A 27,115-nucleotide genomic window follows, 5' to 3' on the forward strand; every position below is an offset into this window, starting at 1 on the left:
AAGTAATGTCATCTTTTTTTTTGTTTAATGACCGAATTTTATTGATCAGATTGTAATATGGCAGCTGTTCTAAGTGACTCGAAGTTGTGAACACTATTGATTAGTTCCTAAAAGTTCAAGAATTCCCTCGTTATTTTTATATAATTCTTTATTAGATTTTTTTAGCTACTGTTGTCTCATGAGTTCATTGTTCCTTAAGGAATCGACATTGGATTTCGTGAGAGATACTTTCTGGGCTCTAAATTTACCATTCCTCTAGTAAGCGTATTTTAAGAATAGTTCGTATAGCACAACGTGGTAATAATTAATTCATGCCTCGACTGAATTTTATTATATCTACTGACTTTAAACATTGTTGTTGACGTGTCGGTTGATTAGTGCTTCTTCGACCCCAGCGTTCTAATATAATATCAATTAGTATTTGTTTTCAGAAAGCACCAATCCAACGACTGATAACCTTGATAACAGGATAAAGCTTTTAAATAGAGACAAGCTATTGACCAAAGTATGTTTTAAGATAAAAATGAAGAAAAGCCCATAAACTAAGGGGAGCGAGGAAATAAAATGGGTGCACCAGACACATCATGTTGTAAAATGTAGTAAAGTCTATGGGCGATTCATCATCCTTTATTTACAATTGTTACCGTCAATGTAAAATTTTTCAAATGTTAACTAGCTATTCATCAAACAAAAGCAGGTGACTTCGTTGAAAAATTATTACCAACCCTTAAACTTAAAAGTCTTACTCATTATTTAATAGAGCGAAGTTAGTATATATATCCCTGTGTATCTGATAGGTAGAGAGTAGGTTCATGATGTAATGCATATATCCACCACTATTTCCTTAATCAGTGTTCACCGTATACTCTTCTTTTCTGAATTGTTTTAAAAGTGAATTTTGTTCCATTGTTTAAAACATCTCGAATGGTGTTATAAGTTTGAGATTCACTGTTACTTTGTGTTTTTCAACACAGCGAGAGAATTCTTGAGTTACCTATTAGTGTATTACTATTAGGGATGATCTCTTTTAATCTCCTCTTTCCTTTGTAAAAAACCAGAATCTCTTGAAGTGTTAATAGTCTGAGGGAAGCAACTTACTACCATCGCACCCACCGAACAATCATCGGTACGAATTCTCCCTCAGACATTAAGTTTTACATCTCTTCAATCGATCTATTTTAAATGGTTAAACCCAAATAAACATTTATAACCAATACTTCTCAGTTGAATCATCACGATATACAGCTACAATCAGATGATTATCATTTCTTGTTTTCGTGTTTACCTTTTGAATAAGTACGACTATCTTGAAAAAAAAACTTCTAACTGGTTGGGTGATTGTTTCCTCTTTTTTTTCCTTTATTTCGTTTTGTCTTGTTCTTCATGATGAAGGAAAACAATCATCCAATTTTGATCATGTGGTGTTGTATTGTTGCCGTTTGTTGTTTTTGTTTACTTTACTCTGCATCAATCAATTTTGTTTACTTTCATTTCCTAAAAATAATTATTTATTCGTTGTAGGTAATAATCAGTTTTTCTGTGTATCTATTTTAAGTGTAACAGTTGTGAATGGACTCATAATGTAAAAACGTTATGTGCATGTGTAGTTGCGTATAGTTATATTATTTAGTAGGGTAAAATCATTTTAAAATTGTTCTTAATTTTAAATAATCCAGTTCCTTGTGTTAATAAAGTAAATAAGTGATCTACTTATTTTATTTAAACAAAAGTTTTGTTGTAATTAAATTAACTTTGCTTTTGATACACAGTAGTTTTCTATTGTAAGTTTTGAAGAGTGATGATGACTTAGTATTTAAACTACTTGATATTTCAACCAACTAGGTCACAGGTTCAAATTCTACTTTACCTACCAATGCTAGTTGTAGTATTTAGGCTGATCGTTTCATTCTATTTGTTACTCGTCTGTTGGATGCACCTGTTTTCCAGTGTGTTGATGTTCATATTGAGACTTCAACCTATTACATTTTGGCTCAAACACCAACTTAGTATCCATTGTGCAATTAAGTCCAGTTACCTTCTCACTTATTCAACGGGCATATAGAAGCGAAAATTTCAATGATGGCGAATTACAAACTCTTATTAATGTAAAGATAAAATTCCAACAACTTCCATGTGTTTTCATAATGAAATAATTGGTTTTACCCAATGGCTTTTGTAGATTGTTACTAACGAAAACTGCGACCATAAAATATGTAGTAACACGTTAACAATACTGTAAAAATCTCTGTCATATTTGATGGACATGACCTTGGGTATGACTCGTCAGATTTTCAGCTTGTATCCAAGTTGGTGGTATAAAAAAATCACTAGTGGGTAGACGGACGTCAAAAATATATTATACTGTTTAACTGTTAAACTATGTTTGCAGGTGTGTATAAGATGTGAGAGATAGATGATAAATCACGTTCAACATTCATGTTTTATTTCATTTATTACATAAGTTTCACGTTGTTATCTATTAGGTCATCGATGAGGGCTTCGTCCACAGTTTATTTCTATTAACATAAATTATATTTGTAAGAGTACTATTTAAGCACTTATATCTGGAGTTTTGGATCTCGTGCCATATTTCAGTAACTTCTATTATTTACTTCATGGCTGTCAGGATAAATAAACTTGAATGTTTTCAGTGACTATTTGTATTATCTCATTATTTTATGTGGTCTGTTGCCTCATAGCTGTCTGATCTAGTTACGAAGCTTTCGTTGTTCATATTGACAACATTATTATTGTTTCAGTCGGAAGTGAACTATTTCGAGTTATTCCAATAATCGGCAAATTGGTTCGTTTTGATAACATTGTTTGCCTTCAAAGATTCTGTTTAGTTAACCTCTGACCTTTTCCCCATGAGTTGATAGATCGAATCTGTGTTAGTATTTTTGTTGATTGCAGACTGTCTAAAATTTTATTCTGTACATTTCTTGAGATTGATCATTCAGTCATATGAGAATGTAGAATCTTAACATCTAGGGGAAACTAGAGAGTGAATACATCTGGGTTACTGCAGCTTGTTTCGAGCCGTTTCACCCAAGGCCTCTAATCACTGACCGCAGTTATCATGCGAACTCTGACAAAGCAGTCAGGGATTCCTAAACCTTTTTCGATCCACACTTATGACATTCGCCTTGTCGAATTCATGTACGCAGTTGTCTGTTTGCGTTGATTCAAGTGATGACATTGTCGTTTGATTGCTAATCTTTATTTATGTATGTTTAAGTAGGGGGTACGCTCTAAATGTGTTCACTCAATTTTTCCACTTATAATATTGCTATTTCATCTATGATTCCAAAATATAATTTAATCAAATATTTGCCTTACTAGTGACTTCCTAAGTCCACTAACTTAATACAAACCTAACCTATTTACCAATTACGGGTTTTATATAATCTGCTGTGAATCACATTGTTTACTTCAAGGCTTGTGATATTATCCGCTTACCCAAATCCTAGTAGGTGAAATAAATTTTGATCTTAAAATCTATTGGTTAGAGACCGAGTACTTTAACCACTAAACTGCGATATGTGATTATATAATATTTACTACATTTTTCATCTTTGTTAGCTCACTAAGGTCATCTGTGATTATGTTATAGTTTAGATTATGTGTTTACCTTTTCAGAATATGGATGATAACAATGGTGACAGCGTATAATCTTTAATATCTAAGTTGGCATCAGTTTGGGCAGAAGAATATGGTTTGGAATGTAGTGTGTAAACTTACCTTGGTTGCTAAACGAAAGAAGTTGAAGAGATAGTGAACGTGGTTAGTAGTAGGAATGAAAGCATAGCATAAAATGATAGAGAAAAAAGTCTTGCTAGTATTCATTACTATGTTTCTGGCGAGGGTGGGTGGGAATAAATAGTACTTCCTTGAGACCCTAATCAATATTCATATAGATTCCTCTTAAAAGAAACTAGATCTGATAATATTGCTTCAATTTTGGTAGAACACATTTCATATTCGTTTCTATGCATCTAGTGGAGCGGTGTATTAGTATCTACGACATTTTATTTTCAGTCTCTAATTCGAATCTTGCTCGGCATATTTCGGCTTGAGAAAGTGACTGGTATCACTAGCTCTTACACTTAGTGTATGGCTTAAAGCTAAGCAAAATAATCTGTATCTAGTAAATAATTTCTATGTAATAATTTAGCATTCAGTAATTTAACATATTGATTCAATTATCTCATTTCATGTGTTTTTACTTATATAGGGAAGCTCAGTATCCAGTTGTACTGTTGGTGGTATTAATGGGAGTGTGGATTCCAGTTCGCATAATGAAATTTACGCATTTTCCACGATGCAATCTATAGATTCAAATAACAATACTGTTCTTCATTCTGGTGATAATATGCACTTAAATTTTGTTCAACATGATCTAATTTTGAAACAGCAAACTTTAGCAGAATTGGAGCGTGTTAGTTTACGAAGAGCAGTTGTTGAAGAACGTAGACGATTTGCTGAATTGCTTACCTGTTTAAAACCGGTTTTGGTGAGTTGCATCATTTTATTAAAATGTTACAGAACTTGTCTTTTTCTTATTTGAAGTCATTCGACTATGTGATTGATGTAAGCAATGTAGTAATTGTTTTTAAAACAGATGTACTTAATGGAAAAGTAGTAAAAATTTACTGTAACTTTGTTGCACTCAATTCAGGTTCTTGTGTTAAGCCCTCAGGAGTACGTTTTGTACGTCGGCTGGGATACTATATTATTATTAACGTAGCAGTTGTAACGGATTCTTACCTGTTAGGTATTTGTTAAAAATTAAATGTTTTGACTATTCAGCTACTAAAGGATATATAGAGTGGTAGCTTATTGGTTCTATCATTCAACTTTCAGCCACTAATATTATGCTCGAACCCCGCTTTACCCACTTCAGTTTAGGTAACTAAATAGTATTCGTTAACCGTCACGATTAGAGTGTGGCCCATACTTCAATACCGGGTGAATTAGCTTACCATTGTTTATTCATTTATCATGTCTGTCTCAGTTTAATGCCTTGAACATCAGTGGTTTTGTCGTTATCTTAAGGAACTTTCGTCAGCATATAGGATTTTATCGGAGAATAGCTTTAAAAGTTGTTTTCTTCTATTAGTGTTCCGCCATTGAAACAGTCGGTTTTCTCATAAATTTGGGGTCCAAAAAAGACTGCTAATTTTAATTCGTTAGCTCAGCTCATCTATTCCAAAATTTGCTGTTGATTTGAGTCATATTGGTACATACAGACTATGTAGTTGGAGATCACTTGATTATCTCAACCAGTATTTGGGAACGTTAGATGGTATAACTCAGAATCTGTTGCAGTAACGCTGATGGAAAGACTGTATCTGAAGTTTGTGCTGGTGATGTCGTTCAGAAGAACGATAAAAGCTCCAAGACCAAACCATCCAGCTCAGAGAACAAAACTCCATCAAGACTATTTTCTCTTAGATCATGAGTGCTAAAATTATCGTATAATTTTCTTACACAAACGCATTATTTTGCAAATCATTTTACTCAGTCATCATCGATGTAGAATTCTGGCACAGATATGTATTGACTGATCTTGCCATATCATATTTTGTAGACCTAATCTTTTGTAATACCATTGATATTATTACTATTTCTACTACTATGATGCCTGTTTTAATAATTCCATCTTATTGAACTGTGATATAATGTATCAACTTGAATCGATGCACATGTGTGCCAGGTTCTACGTTGCTATTAACCAAGATAATTTCCATTGAGAATGACTATTATAATTATTACATGAACTTATTTTTTCTTCTTGGGTCATACTGTCTATACCTAGTTCTTTCCATTAACTTTTATACTGTTGCTACTTCTAATACTCTTGAACTTGTCCAAATCATTCCATTTGTCTTTGTAAATATGATATATCATCTTGGATTGATACAAATACCTATAAGATTCTACATTTTGTATAACTGCATTACTTACTCAGTGGTCCCAGGATATACGAGCAATGCATCTATCATGGGACCACCGAGTAAGTAATGCAGTTGTTAGGGAACGGGTACTTCGTAAGGATGGCAAATCAATTGATGAAGTGATGATACTTCATCAGTTGAGATGGCTGGGACACGTGTTACGTATGCCCAACGACCGACTGCCCCGACGAGCGATGTTTTCTGGTGTAGGAGTAGGTTGGGAGAAAGCTAGTGGCGGCCAAACCAAAACATGGCACAAATCCATGAAGTCACTGACAAGTGGACTGAGCCACGTTGGTAGGTGTAGACTACCTGGTTGGAGAGCGTGAGATGATACCAACCGATGGTTAGAGATCTTGAATGACATGGGTCAAAGTCGTTTGCAATGGTGTGAGCAGGTGCATCCACTCCTTGTGTTCTACCGAATTCTAATCTTCTGAATTCATAGTGTCCCTTTTTCGCTTTCCTAATTTATTTCACTGGATTGTACTCCTTGAATAACATCTTCAAACTCTAATGTTTCCGATTACTGCTTATACTTTTACTACCTCTACCACTACGGGATTTGAATCGACTACTGCATCTCTGTGCCAATGTGGTATGGCAACTAGAACTGATGTACGTACGTACGAAGTTCTACGTTGTTATTGACTGACTGACTGAATTGATTAAATTGGTTTGTCTGATTAATTTGTTCATATATTTTTAAAAAAAACCTCATTTTGTGATTGAATTGGGTAATATACACAAATCTAATACTCAAAGAACTTATCGATTTGTAATGGATGAAATTATTTAGACTCGTTTTGTTTTTCTTTTGGTGTTTATTGAAATTTAATAGAGGGTTCTATTTTCATAGGCAGTTAGTTAACTCAGAAGGGGTTTTGTGGAGATTTAAGTAATTTCAATATTTAAAATTATGAGTCACTAGAGCACCATGTAAAATCTAAGAACACTAGTGAGAAGCCGTGACCAGTAGAGTTCAACCAGGTCTGCTATGAGATATCAGCTCACTGAAAACAATGGTGTACGGTAGCGCAATTTCCTGGATTGGTTGAAGTTATACATTAACACCGTTGGATGCCGTCTCACTGGTCTAATGGTTAAGCACTCGTGCGTGAGACTGATAGGTCCTGTGTTCGAATCTCGTGGGAGGAGGGCGGGGTCATGGATGCACACTGTTGACGAGTCCCATACTAGGACGAAACGACCGTCCAGTGTTTCCAGGTTTCCCATGGTAGTCTAGCTTCAATGGACTCATGATTTCAACTATTGAATTTAATTAACTCCTTTTTTTTCCTATAAAAACTAATATGTGGAAAGATAAAAGAAAACAGTTTATTTTATTACTGAACTTTGAAATTTCAACATTTCACATTAAACCAAAATCATTATCTGGTTTCAATTGTTTCTAATTGGTTTTCAACTATGATTCATGTATTGAATAAGTTAAACTATGTAGGGAAAAATCGAAAACATTTTAACCTAGATATACATTTCATTAACCATTAATGCATATATATATATATATATATATATATATATATATATATATATATATATATATGCGTATATATTTTCACCATGTACGTTTATACAAAGCTGGTTGGGATGCATACAAATCAAAGTAGCATCTTGACTTTTTCTACGAAAAAAACAGACATTTCTTTTTTGTTATTTCTTATCTTCTTTCCTTTTTTGGGTATATACGTGTATGTGTGTGTGAGAGAGAGAGAGAGTGTGTGAACGAAACGTATGCTTGTCGTTTTCAGACAGTATGTATGTATGCATGTAGTTATAGCGAAATAGTGTGTATTTTTACGGTTGTTATTGTATAAAATCTGTAATTCCTGCTCGTAAATATGCATAATATATCCATCTGTCTGTAAAAAATCTCTTGTTAATCTTTTTTTTCGTATAAATTCTTAACTAACTAGTTTGGTCTTGAATGGATGGTTTTTCACTGTTGGTGAAAAAAAACCCGAGGAATATTTATGAAATTAAATTTGGTATGTTTTTACACGGGTTTGTAAATTCTGTTTACCGTACTGAACTGCAATTGATTATTCTCTTTCAGGATATGTTTATTGTGATTGGATTGTCTCTATATTCTCATCTAAATCAAACATTTTCTTTTAAAAGTCACATTGACTGGCAATGGAATTCAGGATATGTGTTTCGTCCTGTTTTAAGACTTGTCACCTGGATGTACATGCATCCAAGTGTTGATTTTTAAAGCAAAACTCAAACCTAGTACCTTTTGCTTCAAGCTTCAAGGCGTTAATCAATGAGTTGCTAAGTTCAAGTAGTTATGTCGTGGAGATTTGTTCAAGATGCATATATATCAACATGATCTGATCAAAATTCAGTCCTGAATGTCAACAACTACCTAGTAATAATAATATAATCATCATGTTCTTTGGTTATGTAGACTAAGTGGATAACGTTTTTATTTTTGAGGCAAATGGTCACAATGTGCACACCAACACTGGGATTTAGTTACATCTAGGTGATGTGTCCTAAACACGACAAAATGCAATTCTTGGATTCCAGTCCTGTCCATTCTCCAATTTACCATTAAGTTTCATGTGCATTTAAAGTTAGTGCAATGGTTACTGTGTTTTGATATTGATTATCAGATATAGTACATATATGTATATTGACTCTGTTAAGAAGGCTTATTTAGGTTTGTACAGTTGAGTAACCTATCTTAGTGTGAAAATTTGTACTTTGCCTTAGACTTTAAGGTGTATCTTCTGTACGAAATTAAATGCTTCTATTCACATTCCACCAAATCTTGAAACTGACTTTCTCAGCACTTTCTAATTGCTGGTAATCTCTCGCATTTCAACTCTGGGCAGAAAACCGGCAGTTTGTAGAAAGAAAGATTTACTTCCAGGGTTAGTTTAGATACTAAAGACAAGTTTGTTTGTAGGTTTGTGTATGACTTTGACATCGTGAAATCTTCTGGGAACATGGTGAAATTGGTCATATTGTCAGGAATTATCCATTCAGGATATGACACACTTTCGTTTTCTACAACTCTAGAAAGCTTCTATTCACACCGATTGAACCAAGTACTTTAGTCATTTTATTAATCATTACTACTGAATTGTTTCGAATTCTTTGTCATCCGTTTTGTCAATTTTATCTTGTCTAGCTGATATTTGGTGTTGTAACACACATGTGTGCCAAACTCTACGTTGATTGTTATTAAGTATTTCAACCAAATCTGTCATCGTACCTGTATATTAACACTATCAATCAGTTAGTTTATGCACTTACATTAAATAGCCACTGAGTAGTGGTAAATATCATATTTGTTTTGTCCTTGATGCCGACCAAATTTTATCGATCTAATTATTTGCCAACTAGTCTGTATAGTTCAATATTGTGTGCACTATATTTCGATGTTGTAATGTCGAGTGATCCGACTTCGAATCATTCAGAGAGCATCCGTTTCCTTGAAATTACCTTGTTGATAAACTCCAACTTGTATATAATGTATGTTTAGAGTATCTTATCAACTACATTCAATCATCATCTAACACTAGTTTCATATATTTCCATAGAATTGATCCGGGATTATACAAATTAATTAAACTTGACTAATTTTTTTTTCCTTCTTGTCCTAAAATAAAGCTAATCAAGATGTGTTGTATTTAAAAGTTTACTGTCCAGACATTTATCGAACACAAATCAGTATTCCTTATAATACAACAAAATATTGTTTATATTAGATGGAAAACTTTGCACCATATTATAAATACTTGAAATGTTTATCCAAAAGTCAGATCCAATTAATTTCATTTATACCGTATATATGTATATATATATATATATATATATATATATATATATATATATATATATATATATATATATATCGTATTGCATGTTTATTGTTAACATATATAACTGACACATTCTATCATTTTGATGATTGTATTTCAATTCGCTTCGTTACCTTTCATGGATTAACTGATATTCAATACGACAAATTATTTAATGTGTTTCACCAACTGTCTCTCTTTTAGTCCATCGTTTTATCTTCAAATAATTTTGTGTTTGCATATGTTTGTATGTTTGTTTGCTTGTTTTACCAACTTTTATTGTACAAATAACCAAGGGGGTATTTTACATTTACTTCAATATCTCAATGAACTAAGATATCTTTAGCTTTTATACATGTTTAAAGTTAAACAATCAATCAGTCGGTCAATTATGCACAATGTAGAATCTGACACCTTCATCCATTGGTTCACATCACGTCAGCTTAGATGAATTGTTTGACTTTGTATGGAATTGTTTTCCTTTCACTTAGATTTTTGAAAAATATTGTGATAAAATATTTGGTAAGATTGAGCAGAACATAAAAGTGGACAGTGTTTCAAAGAAATAAGAGATTAAAAAGTAATGAAATAAAACTAAAAGCAGTACATAGTGTTGCATACATATCGAGTACTAAAGTAATCAAGGTCGACTATGTGTAAATAGTATACCATAGAAAAGCAGTGGAATCAGTGTTCTCTTCTATTCTATGAGTAGTGTTTCATAACGTCTCAAACCACTAGGTTTCGTATATGATGGATAAGAATTGAGCTTAACAGCTACGCTAGGGTAATGATAAACTCCACTCTCGCAATTTTGACCTTGCATCTGGAAACCTACCAAAATGAAGAAGGAATTATTATTTATATTATTGTAGTCCATGATGGAGGGCGTATTTATTTCTCTGTCGTTTTTGCTTGCTAACATGGAAAATGTAAAGTTTTCTAAGACAAAAATATTGTGCTACGGATGTGTGTAGCGCACTCAATCATAAGGAATAAAAATTACAACATAGCAAAAGTCATACTTCCAATAGAAATTATTTCAAAATATCTACAATCGAGTGACTAAATAAATGTAAACATAACCGTAATTGTTGATTAAGATGCACTTTAATGACTTGATAACGTAGATTTTATCCCCAGCCGAAATCTAACTTCCAAACACTTAATCGTCTTCTAATCATGTTTATGTTGAGATTTTGTACACATGCATACTATCAGTTCAAATGGATGGTTTGTCATTATTTTGTATCGTGAACAGCAATCACATGGCCAAATTGTATTGCGTACTATCAATCAATAAGCATTCCTTCAATCCTTTTAGTAATCATTAAAGAACCCAATCAAAGCCCATTACTATCCATTATGTCATGCATTGACAGTCTCTATATTTTCAAACTCGTTGTAGTGTAGGTGACTAGTGCGCGTCTTAATAATCCTTAGACTGAGATTCACTTAATACAAATAAAATTCGTACTTACTGAACGTTTGCGTGGCTTTCCAAAAATATCCATCGTCAAAGTTTCGAAAGGCTCATAAAACTCCTTGAAAGGTTTTGTCCAGTCAGCGTTGTGAACAGAAGCGTTTCAGAAACATCGAGAAAAATGAAGGATTGTATTGCGTTCCAATTGGATAATTATCTATATCGTTACTATATTTAGTATATTTTCAGAAGTCTATGTAAGACCCAGGTCACACAAAACTGTATTAGTATACTCTTTTCTGTACATAGCTCGTCTTGGAATAAAGCTCTTACTCATATTTAACGCCTTCCCCTTATTGTTCAAATTATAAGAAGCGACTAGAAAGTTAAGAACAAACGTTCACGGAACAGACTTATCAATGATAATTTATTCATCATCTATGAATGAATAACCTAGATCAGTGCTTTTTTTTGTTTGTATGTTATTTTTCATATTTTTAAACGTAACCTACATCCCATATGCATGTGTTTTGTATAATAATTCTTTACTTGTATTCTGTCTTACATTGTACTTTATACGTATTATTATTAGTAGTAGTATTACTATTACCATTATTGTTTTATTCAGTGTTGTTTTATTGCTAAATTCATTGTTCTTTTTAGTAATTATAAAGTTTTAAACGAATATCCTATTATATTCTGTATTTATTAATTCTTAATATTTTAACTAGAGTACACCACAGCTTATTACAGTAGGATTTGTGTTTAGTTAGTGTGATTCCATTTACTCTCTTGTGCATATAAGAGTTTTTATATTCGAAGAATCAATCGATGTTATTTACTTTCAGTCGGTAAAATTATGTTTACACTTTGTGTAAGTGTTATTCTTCATTTCTTTAATTTTAAATTATCTTTTATTCGTTATTGTATTAAGTAATTTGTTTCTTCCATTGTACATAGCTAATTTTCGCAATAATTAATCACTCATCGATGAGATGAGCAGAAGTGAGTCGAGGCAATGTAACCACTATTGAGGTGAATCGTAGGTTAATAGGAAAAGATAGAAAATTGGTTAAGACGTGTGTTATATATGCCTAATCATCGCCTACCGTCATTGAAAATCCTACATGTTATCGGAGTAAGTTGGAAAAAAAGCTAGAGCCGATCAATACATGTAGTTATTGATAATTGATCTGATCCATGTTGATAAATCCAAATTATCTGGTTAGTAAGCACGTGACTACCCTTATCATTAGTGGTAAATTTACGCTTCATCTTACTCGAGATCCTGAGTTCCAGAATTCATACTTTTTCATTGTTTTTTTTTTTCATTCAAATCATAATTTCAGTACCTAGTGTTTCTCATTATCATTCCAATTACATCATTTTAATTCAGTTGTTTTTCGTCCTATGAATTTCATCTCATCAAACTAATGTAATATGGTAACTCAGGCCGATGAAAATATGTTTCTTGATTAAGATCATGAACCGATTGATGGTTGACCACCTTTGGAAACCTGGAAGCACTGGACGGCCGTTTCGTCCTATTGTGGGACTCCCCGGCAGTGCGCATCCACGATCCCGCTCGTGGGAATTCTCGGAGTTCTAGTGCGAAGCCGTGGCCAGCGGAGCTAATCCAAAATAGTTGACTGACCCAATCATTCGTAAACATGCGTCAATCAGATTAGTTTAACACATTTTAACCAATCATTAATTTGTGATCTGAGTAACTAGATTTAATAATGAAATATAAGTAGAGAAAAAAGAAACTTTCGAGTTAAACTCCCTAGATTGTGAATACATGTTGTCGAAGAGCACAAAAATGGAAGGAAAAAAATTAGATTTTTAGTCTAGTTTTGTTACTAAAACAGTTGGAAGTTAACCGATGACTCTTTAAATTTAAAAAATCAAGTTTATACCTTCTTGTTGATATGACGTCTGAGATTACATCTATTTCAGTTGAAGTCATAATAAGTGATGCTAACCTCAAAGCTCTTTTCTATCGTCAGTTCACAAGGCAAGGACAGGTAGTTAATAACTTACATCGACTGAGATGGTTGGGTCACGTAATACGCATGCCCACTGACTCGCGGTGCTGACCGGTGTTGAAGACGGATGGAAGAAAGTTAGTGGCGGTCAAACCAAAACGTGACATCAATCCATAAAGTCACTAACCTCTGGTCTGAACTATGTTGGTAGAAGACGGATGGAAGAAAGTTAGTGGCGGTCAAACCAAAACGTGACATCAATCCATAAAGTCACTAACCTCTGGTCTGAACTATGTTGGTAGATGCAGCTTTATTGGTTGCGTTCCGCGCGACTATCGTAATGATTGGTTGGAGATTCTAGATGACATGGTTCAGAATCGATCACAATGGGGTCGGTGTATACACCCTCTGTCTTCCCTTAAACTATGAGATTGAAATTACTTTATACCTTTCTTCCTACGAACTAATTCCTTCTCCCTGTATCATATCCTTATATGAAATCTTTTCTTCTACTACCACTGAATTAGAAATGAGTATTTAGGCCGAAACCTTGGTTAAGTGCATAGTCAACTTTCTCCAGCAGTATGTTTATCTATAATTTTTCACCTGTTTGTGAACACGGACATGTGATGTGTCTATACACTTGGCTAACTCATCAATTTCACCATTTTATCTAAAAATTATAATCTATTTTCTTATTCAAGGACTCAAAGTTAGCCATATTTGGAGACGTCAGTTTGTTCGAAGAATCCATTCAAGCTATCACACACAGTTTATATGATCCAAATCAAATACCTAGTGATATAGAAGAAGCAATTGATTATGCAGTTGGTCTTGTTACTTCGAATGTTTTATGTGATCGTAAATATTCCACATCCTTTGGTAGTGGCACTCGATCCGATTCACGGTGTACAATACGATCAACGAAACATTCAACAAGTTCTACCACTATCGGAAATGGATTAGAATATTCTAATAGTACTGGTTTATCTTGTCATGCATCAGAGCTAAGTTTACAATCTTCAATATCTGTATCGACAAATGGATCCTGGAATAATAGTAATAATAACTGTATTAGCGGTGGCAGTGGTAGTAATTATTCACAATCTACAATTCATGCATCTGAACAGCACTGTGATGTTTTAAACCCAACACAAAATTCTGTAAGCAGTGTTTTATTTAAAAACAGTAATCGGTTGTATTAAATTTGCAGATTGTTTAACTTAATATTCTGTTGTATCTATTAATAAAGCTTTGGTGCAAGAACTAAAGCTGATAACTCTCGAAATTATTGTTTATACTCTGCGACTTTCATGTACATCAATGTATCCCGATTTTAGCTTGATCAGAGTATGGACAATTCAGGATTGTCTAATCTCACTTTCCACTTTTGTTTGATTCCCCTTTCTAATTTATTTTCTTCCAAAGTCATTACTGTTCGGGTTGTTAGGGATGTCTACGTTTCTTGACTCTATCATTTGGTTCGACAATCATGAGTATACGCAATAACGAAGGTGGAATATCTCGATCCAAAGCTGAGATTCGGTCAGCCCTTGGTGGTCTCTGGTTCTCAGTTGGTCTTTTTATGGCCTCCTCAAAGTTTTGACTATCTAGTTTATCTGATATATGTGGTTAAAGTAGTTTTTGAGTTGGCTGGCAACGCCGCTCCTGAAAACAAGTAAGACCCGCATCATTGCTCTCCACTTTCAATCGGGGATTCGTAACGATGATAAACTGAATTAGTTACTTAGTGTTGTTACGAGCATCTAAGCCATATTACTGCATAAAAAAGACCAAAATCTTGGAGCTTTAAATGTTTTGCCCGTGTGGGTTGAAATCTAGAAAACGTGAAACCGTCCCTTTTCATGGTCACTTTTACGTTGAGAATTCCGTATTGAGTAAATCAGTCGTTATTATTGAAAAGAATGTGGAGCATCCAGTATTTTCCCATTTAAAATTTTCATTGTTCATATGTTAGCTCAAATTTAATCTTGTTCATTTTGTTTTTATGTTACGTACGCGTTCCATGTTGTACACTGCTTTATTATTTACTTACCGATACGATGACAAAATGTGAAAAATACCATTAGAAATTAAGATCGAAATTAATGTTTACTGCTTATACTTGCTTATTATGTAAACAATAATGCATAATCAATGTGTGTGGCTTGTTTACTTTCACATTTTCGATTTGTATTATCACAGCCTAATTTTGATTGATTGGTTTTTTGTGCTCTAAAGAAATACTATAGTTACATATTTAAAATCAGTTTAAATAGTTTTCCGCATGTACAATAAATAAGTCGCTGAGCACTGTTCTTACGGTTTTTTCGATGATGCGTTCCAATGGTGTAATCTGTTTTTCCAGACTGGGTAGGTTGCTCACATGAACCTGTCAATCGAAAACATTATTTAGAACAAATAAATTGCGTTTAGCGATGAGATTCGGATTTCGCGTTTCATCGTATTTGAAGGATTCGTCAGCTAGATTTATTTGCACCCCAGTGTTAATGTTTATTCTGGGACATAGATCCAGTACCTTTTAATTTATATGCCAATGCGTTGTCTACTGAACTAGTAATTTTAGATAGCCAATATCTTATTTTTAATGGGTACGATATTCAAATCATTATTAGTAAGTGTTAATATCAAACACATTCTTTTACTTCATATTATTTGAAGGAGAGCTTTAGCAATATTCACGTACGGTTTTTATTGTCATATTATGTATTTTGTAAGTTTATTATTTGACACCCTTTACATATGTATGTATGTGTGTGCATCCATTCATTTTCATAGGGTGCCACCGATAACCTCTTGTCTCATACAACTGGTGGCGGTGTTGGAGATTCATTTAGCCTTTTTGAAAATCCAGATGGTTCAATCAGTGGCGAATCCGGTTCATTAGGACGACCAGTACCAAATTCTGTATTGGACTCAATCAATCCTGGTAAGTATTGATTGTTACTGTTTGTTTACATGAACTAACTACCTTGACATTAAGTTAGTTTTATTTAGAAGAAAATTTGATTAGTTTTTATCGTTGTTTTTTACTGATTCTTACTGTTATCATTTAGTCTTTTGTTCTGTAATTTTCCCAATTAATGTCAAAATAGTTGTTTGTATTTATGAGTCTCTTATCGTTACTGTATGTTACTTGCTGACTTACTGACCCTCTATGTAACTCATTTTTTCATATTTTATTTTGCGGGTTTACACTAACTAGACAATCAGATAAAAAAAGGCAGAAACCACTGGATAGTTGTTTCGTTTTAGAATGAAACTTATAGTCAGTGCCCATCCACATGATTTTATATTGGAGGTCAAACCTATAGGACCTTCAGACTTCTCACGGGAAGAACTTAAACATCAAACTACTTATTTTGCATCCAAATGGTTCCCCTGTTGGACTGGGCCATATAAGCAAATGCAGACTGCCTGGTTGGGGTCCGCATAAATACTGTGACCAGCAGCTAGGGACTCAAGATCCCTCTTTGCTTCTCATAATTTTTCGAATTATTTCACTAATTTATATTTTCCTCCTGAATTGTATCTTTAATGACCTATCTTTCCTATTGCTATTTATACTGTTACTACATGAACCATTCTGGGATTCGTTTTGACAATTTGATCTCACTGTGCTAACGGGGTTTGGCAACCTGAATCGATGTACACATGTGCCAGGTTCTTCGTTGCGTTTGATTGAATCACTGACATTCACATATGTGCAGTGTTGTTGCGTAAACTAATGTTGTGGTCTGTGCACAGTTGCAGTAGACGGTCCCCGTTATCTGACCTGCGACCAACGAGTCCCCATCGGCCACCTAAACGACTCTCTTTTGTGCCTAGACGCCCGACCTGAGCATTCAAGTCTCTCGCTAGTACTACAATATCTGTCGAACGCACTTTCTGGAGAAGAACAGATAACTGGTGGTAAAACTCATCCTACTTGTATAAATTGGTGTTTATCCTGTTTTGCTAATGAGGTGTGGCAACTTGAACTGATTCATATATGTGCCTGGTCCTACGTTGTAGCTGACTGACTTGTTACTTTTTGTCCATATATAATGCTTGTATGTTAGAGTAAAAAATATCACTGACTTAAAATGGTAGGTTTATTTGTGAAGGATTTTGCGATATATCAATAGTCAAGTCTACAGATCCTGCGTACTTAACAATTGATTCATACTTTGATTGAAGGCGAATTACGATACACTACCTTATTGTCCAAACCGTAATTTAGGTGGAACTGTATTTGAATCTAATCTAATCCACTTTTCTAAGTGATTATAGATACATCTTTATTATTTTCCAAACACATCTCATGAGATACTTGTGTCGCGGTTATCAAATATGTAGTAATAGTGACTCTTTTTTTGGAAAGTAGGATGAGTTAGCTAGTAGTTAATTGTAATTAAATCAATTTTTAACTTGTCATGTCTATTCTCTGGAAAAATGTTAGTTGCGAGCTGTAGAAGTCGTTGTAATATATATATGAAATTTTCTACTCAAAATTATTTAAAAATAACAGGTTTTGTTTGAAATTAGATATTTAACCTTTCTTCATTGTTTTTCCCCCCTTCTTATCTTGTGCTTATTTCTGTTTGTGTCGTAATGTCTCTTCCTATATTTTTGTCAGACGTTTACTTTTTTACGTTGTGTTGTTCTGATAATAGACGTAATAATTGAAAACTCATATCTCATTTGTGCAAATTTCCATGTTATTGATTTTTGTATATCTCTTAGTCAATTTGTCTAATTTGTAACCGAAAAAGAAATTCAGTATAATAATGTTAGTTATAATAACTATTGTTATTATTATCCAATCCCATCTCGGTGAGTGATTTGGTTAAGCTGTTAACTAGTTGTTGTGAATGAAGTACTTGAGCTCTCTCCGAGTACTGAACTTATCTTGCAAGTCTCACCAACCCCGATGGGTTGGAGTCTCAAACAATTCAGAAACTTCTCTTAGTTTCTTCTAACTTTGTAAATTCGGCTAAGCTAAAAGGTGACATTAGTCCATTAAGTCATCGACTGTTTAGGTTGAGCCTTCTAGATAGGTGCATATTATCTGGTTGAAGTAAATATAATTATCTTGATCAATAGATGAAGAGGCTGGGTGAAGTAAAACGCAATCGGCCACAGGGGCTTAAATAAATTTACTCTTTTCCCCCCTCTTAGATCCTGAATCCTCGATTTATCTTTTACATTGTAATGCACGAATTCATTGTTTCTTTCATCAATATTATACATGTCTCAACTTTTTTGAGTACCACTCAAACTACTTTGATATTCAGCTTAGTGATTTCATTTCACTGCTCTTCAATATGGTGCAGTGACTTGAACTTTTAGCAGAGACTTGACTATTTCATTAATTTTTTTTAGACTTTGTCAACCATGTTGGCTCGATACTCAATAAAGCCTCGGAAAAATGTATAGAAAAGTGCTTCTACGAAAAGTCATCATACGACCAAATCCTGTACATTATATAGTGTTCATCTGACTTTGAAATATTGATACAATATTATTACTAGAAAATTTAAATTTCTACCGTTAATCAATAAGAGAACTTAACAACGGGTAACGTTTATGGTTTACTAAATCTAATCCGATATATTGCGCCGTAGTAACAGTTTTAAGAGTGGTAATTATACATATTATTATAACCTAATATTTTGGGCGACTAATACTTTCGGATTTCAGTGTAATTTTATTTCTCATCGTTAGCCAATAACTGATTTATTTTAGCTTATACATCTCACTTGTAGCGTTTTACTAGTTGCGTAAAATGCGGCATGGACGTGTATCGGTCATCAATGTCTAATGAGGTCATTATTATACTTGAATTTACCTGATATATATATATATATATATATATATATATATATATATATATATATATATATATAGTATATCATATAAAGTATTGAGTTTACATGTTCTCTTAGTTACGGTTACTAATCATTTAATAAAACACGACTATGCATATTGATCATCTGCTTTTAATCAAAACAACTAACGGTATGATAAAGCTTTCATCATTTAACTGAATTTAATTACTTATTAATTATTAATGTATTATAATTTGGGATTATATTTTTATCCAAGAGCACAAAATCTAGTTCCAAGATTTCCTGTCAACTACATCCAACGGCCTTACTATTAAGACCTGATTCACACTTTCTAGTGTCCTTGCCATTGATACATGTTTTTAGTGAACTCACTGGGACCGTTCTTATTTCCGGAAGTGAACGCAAACCAGTAATCCGACTATTTTCTCGATAGGTAATACAGAAGAGTTATTCCATCAAGTGTTTAATTAGATTAATATACAATTGGTTTGAAAATCGATGTATTGAATGCTACGTATAGATGTACTTTGGAATATTCAGTATTATTAATATTCACCGAAGATTTTTTTATTTATCCTAGATTGATTCTTGATGAAGACATCGTATCATACCCTATAATATAAGTGTTTACGACTATATTGTTAAGATTTTATATTATCTGGTTGCTGATATTCATGACTTGATTTTGACCAGCCTTTGTTGATTTATGTGCACTCTGAGCAGATTACCTCTATATAACCAACTTTAATACTGAATGTATTTGATGTACGGGATTCAGGTACGTACATCTGCGAGTCCTGGATCCCAGTGCTAGTTACATATTTTTAAAACCCACTGACTGTTGATTAATCGAATATTCATGTCATAAAAAACAGCATATAAACTTTTTGTTTTGGATAAATTTTTCGTATATAATCTAGTCAAATCACTTTATATCTAGTTTGTATTATGAACTGACAACCACTGAAGATAAAGAGGCACTAAACAGATGTTTCAAACTGGTATGACGGTCGTCAGGAGTGGGAATCCACAACCGAATTGAAAATCAGATCCATAATTTTCAAACCTTGCTACGAGGGTTTTTTCTCTAGATCACAATAATGATTCCTAATTGTTTATTTTTATAACTTCAATGATTCAGCGTTACTACACAACCACCTTTCGACTCCATTGGTGCACAGTTTCCTCACACCCAACACAGTTGAGCTGTTTTTCTCACTGCTTTTCACTATAAATTCAGAAATTACCTCTCAAAATTACCGATGAATGGAGACATGAATCTAAGTGTAATGGGTTTATTGAGATTGTTGGACTTTTTAAAATCTTGTTTACCACTGAGTAACTAATAGTGTTAGGACATAGTTACTCAATATCATGAATGGATTATAGCTATTTGATCCCAGGCTCATTGATTTAAAAATTAGTAGTTTATTGTAGCTCAAAAAATATACAAATACATTATATCACTAGTCAATAGTTTTTTTGTGTGTTATTCTGGGTACGTTTCATCTATTTTCATTGATTTTGTCTATAGATTGCAAATGTTATGATAAATGGGACTAATCTACACTATATATTACTTGATATTTTTATTCAGCGCAATAATTGTTATGGAATCATTGATATTTAGACAATTGTTAAGTTAGAAACATATAACACTATTTATAGACAGATAGATATTTTTGTGCTAATTATCTTTTTAAATATAGATAAACAATATAGGTACTTGATTATCATTCACAATGGTAACTCTTCTGATCCCGACTGTTGTTGCTACCTTGACGTGGTGGTCGGGCTTGCCTATCGTGATGAAGCAACCGAGTTATACTGGCTGGAACAACTGTTCCTCAAGGTCCTACCATGTCAGACAGGTCGGTTGATGAGCGGTAAGACTAAAAGCAACAAACCCAAGGTCAGAAGGCGAAGTCGTGCTGCTGACTGTACAGAGGTGTGACAGCAGTAAGGTGTTTCCCTCAGACAACCAGAATGACAGCGATGCTGCCTTCCCACAAGGAGGGGTGGGGTTAGAAAAAGTCGACCCTAAAAATGCACACCTCGCCTTACATCACGGATATCTGTCTCCAGCGTTAAGGTCTCAACAAGTACGGAGCTAACACAAAAATTACTCGTAAAATGGTCGTGTGTGATCGACCTCAAGCAGCTGTCCCTTGGGCACACTCCCAGGTCACTAAGACCGATTTCTTTTTCAGGTACTTCCAGAACAACCCTTCCACGGTGTGGGCAACCGGGAAGTGATAACCGCCCTCATACCTCTAACAGCACTCAAGACCACTGTATTCCTAATCAACCTCCAACCAACTCTTCTGATAAGAAATTATCTTGTTCAGAAGCTAGGCATATCATATCAACGTAGTGGTTTAGAAATTCAAAAGTCAATAAAATTTCTCATTCAACATTTTCAGTAAAATTATCGTGTCAGAAAATTTGATTACTTTCTCATTCTAGAAGTTATAATTATTATGGGAGACTTGTATCGTCTAAACTATGGTATGTGGTTGTTGTTTTTTTCTTTTTTGTAAGCAATTCTTCAACAGTGCTCCAGTTAATGGACGAATCTCATCACCCTTTAAATATTTTGACAACAGTGATAACTTGTTTCCAAATTGCCAAGTTTCACATGTTCAACCTCATTAATATTCTTTATTTGTGTCTGTTTTTGTCTGCATAAACATTTCATGTCTCATATTTATATGTGTATATCTGTAAATTTTTCATTCAAGGATAAGTAAACACAGTACTTTTTTTCTTTTCTTAGACTAATAAACCATTGATTATATGCTATAATTATGTATTGATAAAATGATCATTACATAATACCTTGGGATTATTGATTTGTGGTTAATTATTATGTTGGCATGTTTAGTTTTACCATCTTTTTTTCCCTTGACAACATAAGTTCTCCTTTTAACTTTTCTGTCAGTGTTCTTTTTTTAAAATTTTATTGCCTAATTATCATAAATGTAGTTTACTATTTAAAACATACAATATTTTCATAGATTCTCAGTATTTGTGAAAATAATTCTCTGTTCTTTTTTCTACTAAAAAGATAAAAGAAATAACTCGATTACTCTCTGTCTGATTTTGTGGTTTATACTGCTTTTAGTGTCTTGTGTACACAGATTTGTAATTCATGTACTAAAGTACAAGTTTCTGTACACTTGGATAATTTTATAGTTTGGTGAACGAAAACCCAGTTGAGGAAACTAGTTTAGTGTTTAACGCATAATTACAGAGAACCTTCATAAAATATGAAAACCATACATTACATAGATTGTTTGCACATTTTCCTTCAATTGTCCTTTATATGCTTCATGATCCTTCCAATTTAATTAATTGCTCTCTGTTTCCCTGCTCATTCTCTTCAATTCATTTTTCTCAGTCTTCTGCTGACAAACATTCCACTTTCGACTTCTGTTACATACTACTTATATCTATCAGCATAAGTAGCATGCACCACAATAGTCATGATACATACCATCCGATTATCTGTACTAAAGTATATTAAACACGTGTTTCGAACAACCGGTTAAAGGTTTTCGGATAATCCTGCAATACATGATATTTCCAACGTTTAAGAAAGTTGGTGATTACTTTCCACCTGAATATTTGTTCACTACAGTAGTAATGGTGATAATAGTACGGTACAGTTTGGAACCAAACTTCATCTACTTTGATGTTTGATCAATTGTGGCTAGTGGTATCAAATTAGCTATTCAACAAATTGTGTAACTGAAATAGATAAGTTCATTAATCAGTTCATTATTATTAATATTAGTTGTTTAAGGAAAGTGTCTTGAATACATTTTTATGCTACTGGGTCCGACTATATCCACCATTCATTTGGTATTCAACAAGTCTTATATACACGACCGCTTGGCATATCTTTTTGATGTTTCTTTTTTTCATAAAAAAGTACATTTCCCTCATCAGTTTATTCGCTGTCGATCTTGTTGTTGTTTTTTATTTTAAAAATCTAATTTAACAAAAACAAATGATGAATCGAATTCAAATGACCCAATTTTTAGGATTCATTCTTTTAGTGTTCCTCATTCGTCTTCATTGACCTTTCAAGCTCATTATTATTATTTCATTGATTCGATTATTGAAATTCTTCTTTAGGGCGAAAAGAAAACTAATTGTATCACATGACTGACTTTCTTAGTTAATTTCATTTAGAAAATTAGTAAACAGAACAGTAGTAAGGGTCAGGTAAGTTATCATCAAAACTCATCATAGTTATTAAAGTTCTTTGAATGGATGTTTAGATGGCTGTATTTCACCGCCCCTACCCACCTCACAACATGCTATCTTTTTGTTTTGTATTAGATTGGAATATAGTGTGGGGTGAAAAAGAGATTTATTTTGATTAATTTACTCGTTTATGATATAGAGTTAAGTTCGTGTATCTTGATTTCCAAGATTGGAGGTACGTGGCTTTAGATATGTGTTTGTGTGTGAAGCGAAAGAAAGAGAGAGCGAAAAAGTTCTTTTTCTTCAGGAATTGACATTATCTGGATGGTGACTGATGATTTAGATCTTGTATTGTTGTTATTTTTCTTCATTTTATGATATGTTGTAATCTGATCTGCTTGTATATAAACTACTTATGTTTGAAATATAATATTCGTATTATGGAGGCTGATTGTTGTGTTCTGAACTCAACGGGCAGGACCGATATGGAATTAAAATTAACTCATAACTGCTAACGCCGGTTGAAGTGTCCTTGGTTTTGCTCAGGGACAAAGTCGTAAAAACATGTATTGTGATTGGTGGTTTTATAACTTTATATAGGACAGAGCTATAAGTCATAATAAATTCAGGAACAACAAAGTGGCTTAATCTATAAGTCATGTAAGATATCATACAGGGGGTAGATGGAAAACTGCGTTCTATCATATACATATGTAAACAACATGCTCAAGGTTACACGTGAATAATCGACAAGGGAAAATATATTCATAGTAGTATGAATAGAAAGATTTGACTGATTCATCTATTTAAACATTAAAATCAATCACATAATTGTGTAACAATACTAATTGCTACATAACTATTATCTAGTGTCATCTATACATATTCAACGTTGACTAGGTGGTTGATTACACTACTATCCTTTTTTTAAATATTCATTTACTTTGAAATAGCTACTAACAATTGATTGGTCACTAAGTATTAACCAATATCATATTAGCCTAGTTTTCTGAATTTGGTGCTTGGAGGTAGTCGGCAGGGGCTTCAACCTCCTAACATCTGAACATAGTACACACGATGTCAAGTCATTTAGACTATTGAATCATACTGCAAGTTCATCGATATAATTCGACTAACCTTAAGGAGGATTGGACAAAATTGACATTGTTCACTACTTATCAATCAATCAGTTGTCAATATCTTATTACTACAGCTTGGTTTTTCTTTGACCGAATAACACGTTGATAACTTCTAGGATTTTGAAGTTGCATGTCCTAGATGAAAATCTCACTAGATGTGTTACGTCCTTTAAGACTGTAAGGACGCTTTGCTGGGTATTGTTGATTCTCACTAAATATACGTCAAGTGTGATTACCTGCTGCTTACCTCCGACCACTTAATATCATTATAAAATCAAGATTGTTAATATGAAAGTATATTTCATCATTTCCATTATTTACACCATAATACATGTACATGAAAATGAATAAATAATTTATTAATTCACATATGAACTTTCTAAAACACTGATGATAACTAATAACCAATAATCGTGCTGCTTTAAATTCCTGCATTAAATAATTGTATTCATCAAGTAAATATTGACTAGCTCAAATAATAAACAACTCGTATTGTGGTGTGAGCTACTTATATTCATATAAGTAGTATATAACGTGCGTCAAATAAACGTAAGGTCCGGCAGCAGAAGATGACGAAGATCAAGAAAGGAAGAGCAAGAGCACAATGGAATTGTAAGAAAACGCATGTACAATGGAATGGGAGACAATGGATTAGTGTTTGCAACGGGAACAGTACAGTTTGATATGATGGAATGATATTTTGCAAATTGACGATTGACTTTATGGTATTCACATTTTATTGAGATAGTCTGTAATCTTTGTGCTAAATACAATCGATTGTCCCCACCCGTGTTCTTGTTCACTACAGTATCACTGAAGAACATCGTTATAGATCTATTTTCCTCATATATATATATTATATGTTTATTGCTCTGTCTGTATACTTGAATTCAATTGATATGTATGTATACATTAAATTACACTCCATACATCTATGCATCGTTTCACTTTAATATTTCATGATCATGATATTTCTTTTTTTACTCTTCTTCTTTTTGCTTCCGATGATTCACTCACACACCCAGTACTATTATTTATCTGTGTTAATGCTAGAAAATGTTTTCAAATTTCTATTTTTTTCGTAGAGAAAGAAACAGTATAATTTTTATTTAATTTTTGTTTAAGAACATTATGTCAAATAGTCACTGTCGTCATGTAATCATGTCTACATACATAGAGTTCTTGTTATTAATTTGAATTCATCATTATTCATACGTTACCAATAGGCTGAAGTAATACAGAATCAAATAATCCATTTCCATTATTTACATAAATGAAATATTCTAATCACTGTTTGCATTATGTTCATTTTCAATCTTTACACTGATCATTTCTCTTCTGTGCTATTTTAATCAGTTTTGATGTCGTTTTTATATAAATTTTTCTCCTTCTTTTTATTGTTGTGGTATTAAGTTTACATTTCTTTCTTCTTCCTTCTCACCCCTCCTCCCAGCTCAGTGTCCAATCATATTTTCATTCTTTTTTTTATTCTCCTAGGTTATCTCTTATCCTCATCCTAAAATTTGTTTCATCTGTTTGAAGTAAACATTTTGATTTGTTTTACTACAGTACTGTGTTTTTGTTCTTCTTAAATAGTTTATCATCAAGGCTGCAGGTTTTACTTTTAAGATAATACATCTATTTTTTTTAAAAAAAAACATCCTTTTTCATTCCCAATAATTGATAGTAATCGGGAGATGTATACATTATTTGGTTGGAAATACACATTTATAACCTTGACGGCCCAAATTACTCGTGTGTACGTGTGAATGTAATCGTGGTAACATTTTGTTGTTGTTGTTTACTCTTTGTTTATGTTCTTTCTTGAGATCTGAGATGATCCCAAAGTTGTTAGCTGCAAGTTGAATAAAGTTTGTTAACCATTAACCATATTGATTTTTCTAATTGAAATAAACATAAATGAAATATTTTTTTCGTTGTGTAACATATTTACTGCACTCTCTCAAATCACTATACATGTTTTAATATTTTGCATGGTTTATTGTATGAAATCTTCGATATTGGTCGAATAATTCATTGTTTCAATGGAATTTGCGGTGAGATTATAATTTGTAGACGACCTTTGAGCAACACTAGCATGACCTTGAGAATGTTCACCTAATAATTCGAATTAATTGAGGATTATTAAACAGTGTCAAGAATTATAATTATAATTTACAGTTGATGATTAGAATTAAGAACTAGATTTGAGGTTTTCATCACGAACTGTCATTAGATAAAAAATGTCAAAATGTTATTTAGCCAAATGACTGATTGAATTTCGCGCCAAAATTCAATACTTGTTATTGTTAATCTTATTCGTTCGTCCATAAATTATATACGTATACATCAACAAACATTAATTGAATATTCAATCTTGAACATGAACAACCGAAATAATTCTAATCGTTAAACTAACTTATTTACTATACATAACAATATCAAAGTTGATCTTGATTATTTCATTTAGGTAAATTGATCATTTGAGTAGAAATTTTCAAGAAAAAAATAATGATTTATGTTTCATGTTTGAACTTCTGACTTTTCATGACTTCATTTAAGACACTTTTTCTAAAAAGAAGAAATAAATAAATAACCGAATTATTTAATAGTCGTTAAGATATTACAAATATATTATTATTATTATTTTCAGAGAGGGGTTTTGTGGATATTATAGTCATATAACAATTGAATTGATGAGTCGATTGAAG

At 32.9% G+C, this 27,115-nt stretch overlaps 1 protein-coding gene across 3 annotated transcripts in view; it reads left to right on the forward strand.

Moving 5' to 3' along the window:
* Positions 1–27,115, forward strand: part of MTSS1_2 (Metastasis suppressor protein 1) — a 114,695-nt gene that overhangs the window by 69,451 nt on the left and 18,129 nt on the right. The window contains exons 6-8 of one of the 3 annotated variants that reach the window (XM_051217407.1): positions 4,235–4,513; positions 13,906–14,364; positions 16,001–16,151. In XM_051217407.1, the coding sequence (XP_051064804.1) occupies positions 4,235–4,513; positions 13,906–14,364; positions 16,001–16,151 (889 nt within the window). Of the gene's footprint in view, positions 1–4,234; positions 7,341–11,802; positions 16,152–21,594; positions 26,164–27,115 lie in introns of those variants that run through there. The other 2 variants (XM_051217409.1, XM_051217408.1) reach the window with 2 other exon arrangements.

This window comes from Schistosoma haematobium, chromosome 5 (assembly GCF_000699445.3).
Source record: "Schistosoma haematobium chromosome 5, whole genome shotgun sequence".
Classification (NCBI taxonomy): domain Eukaryota; kingdom Metazoa; phylum Platyhelminthes; class Trematoda; order Strigeidida; family Schistosomatidae; genus Schistosoma; species Schistosoma haematobium.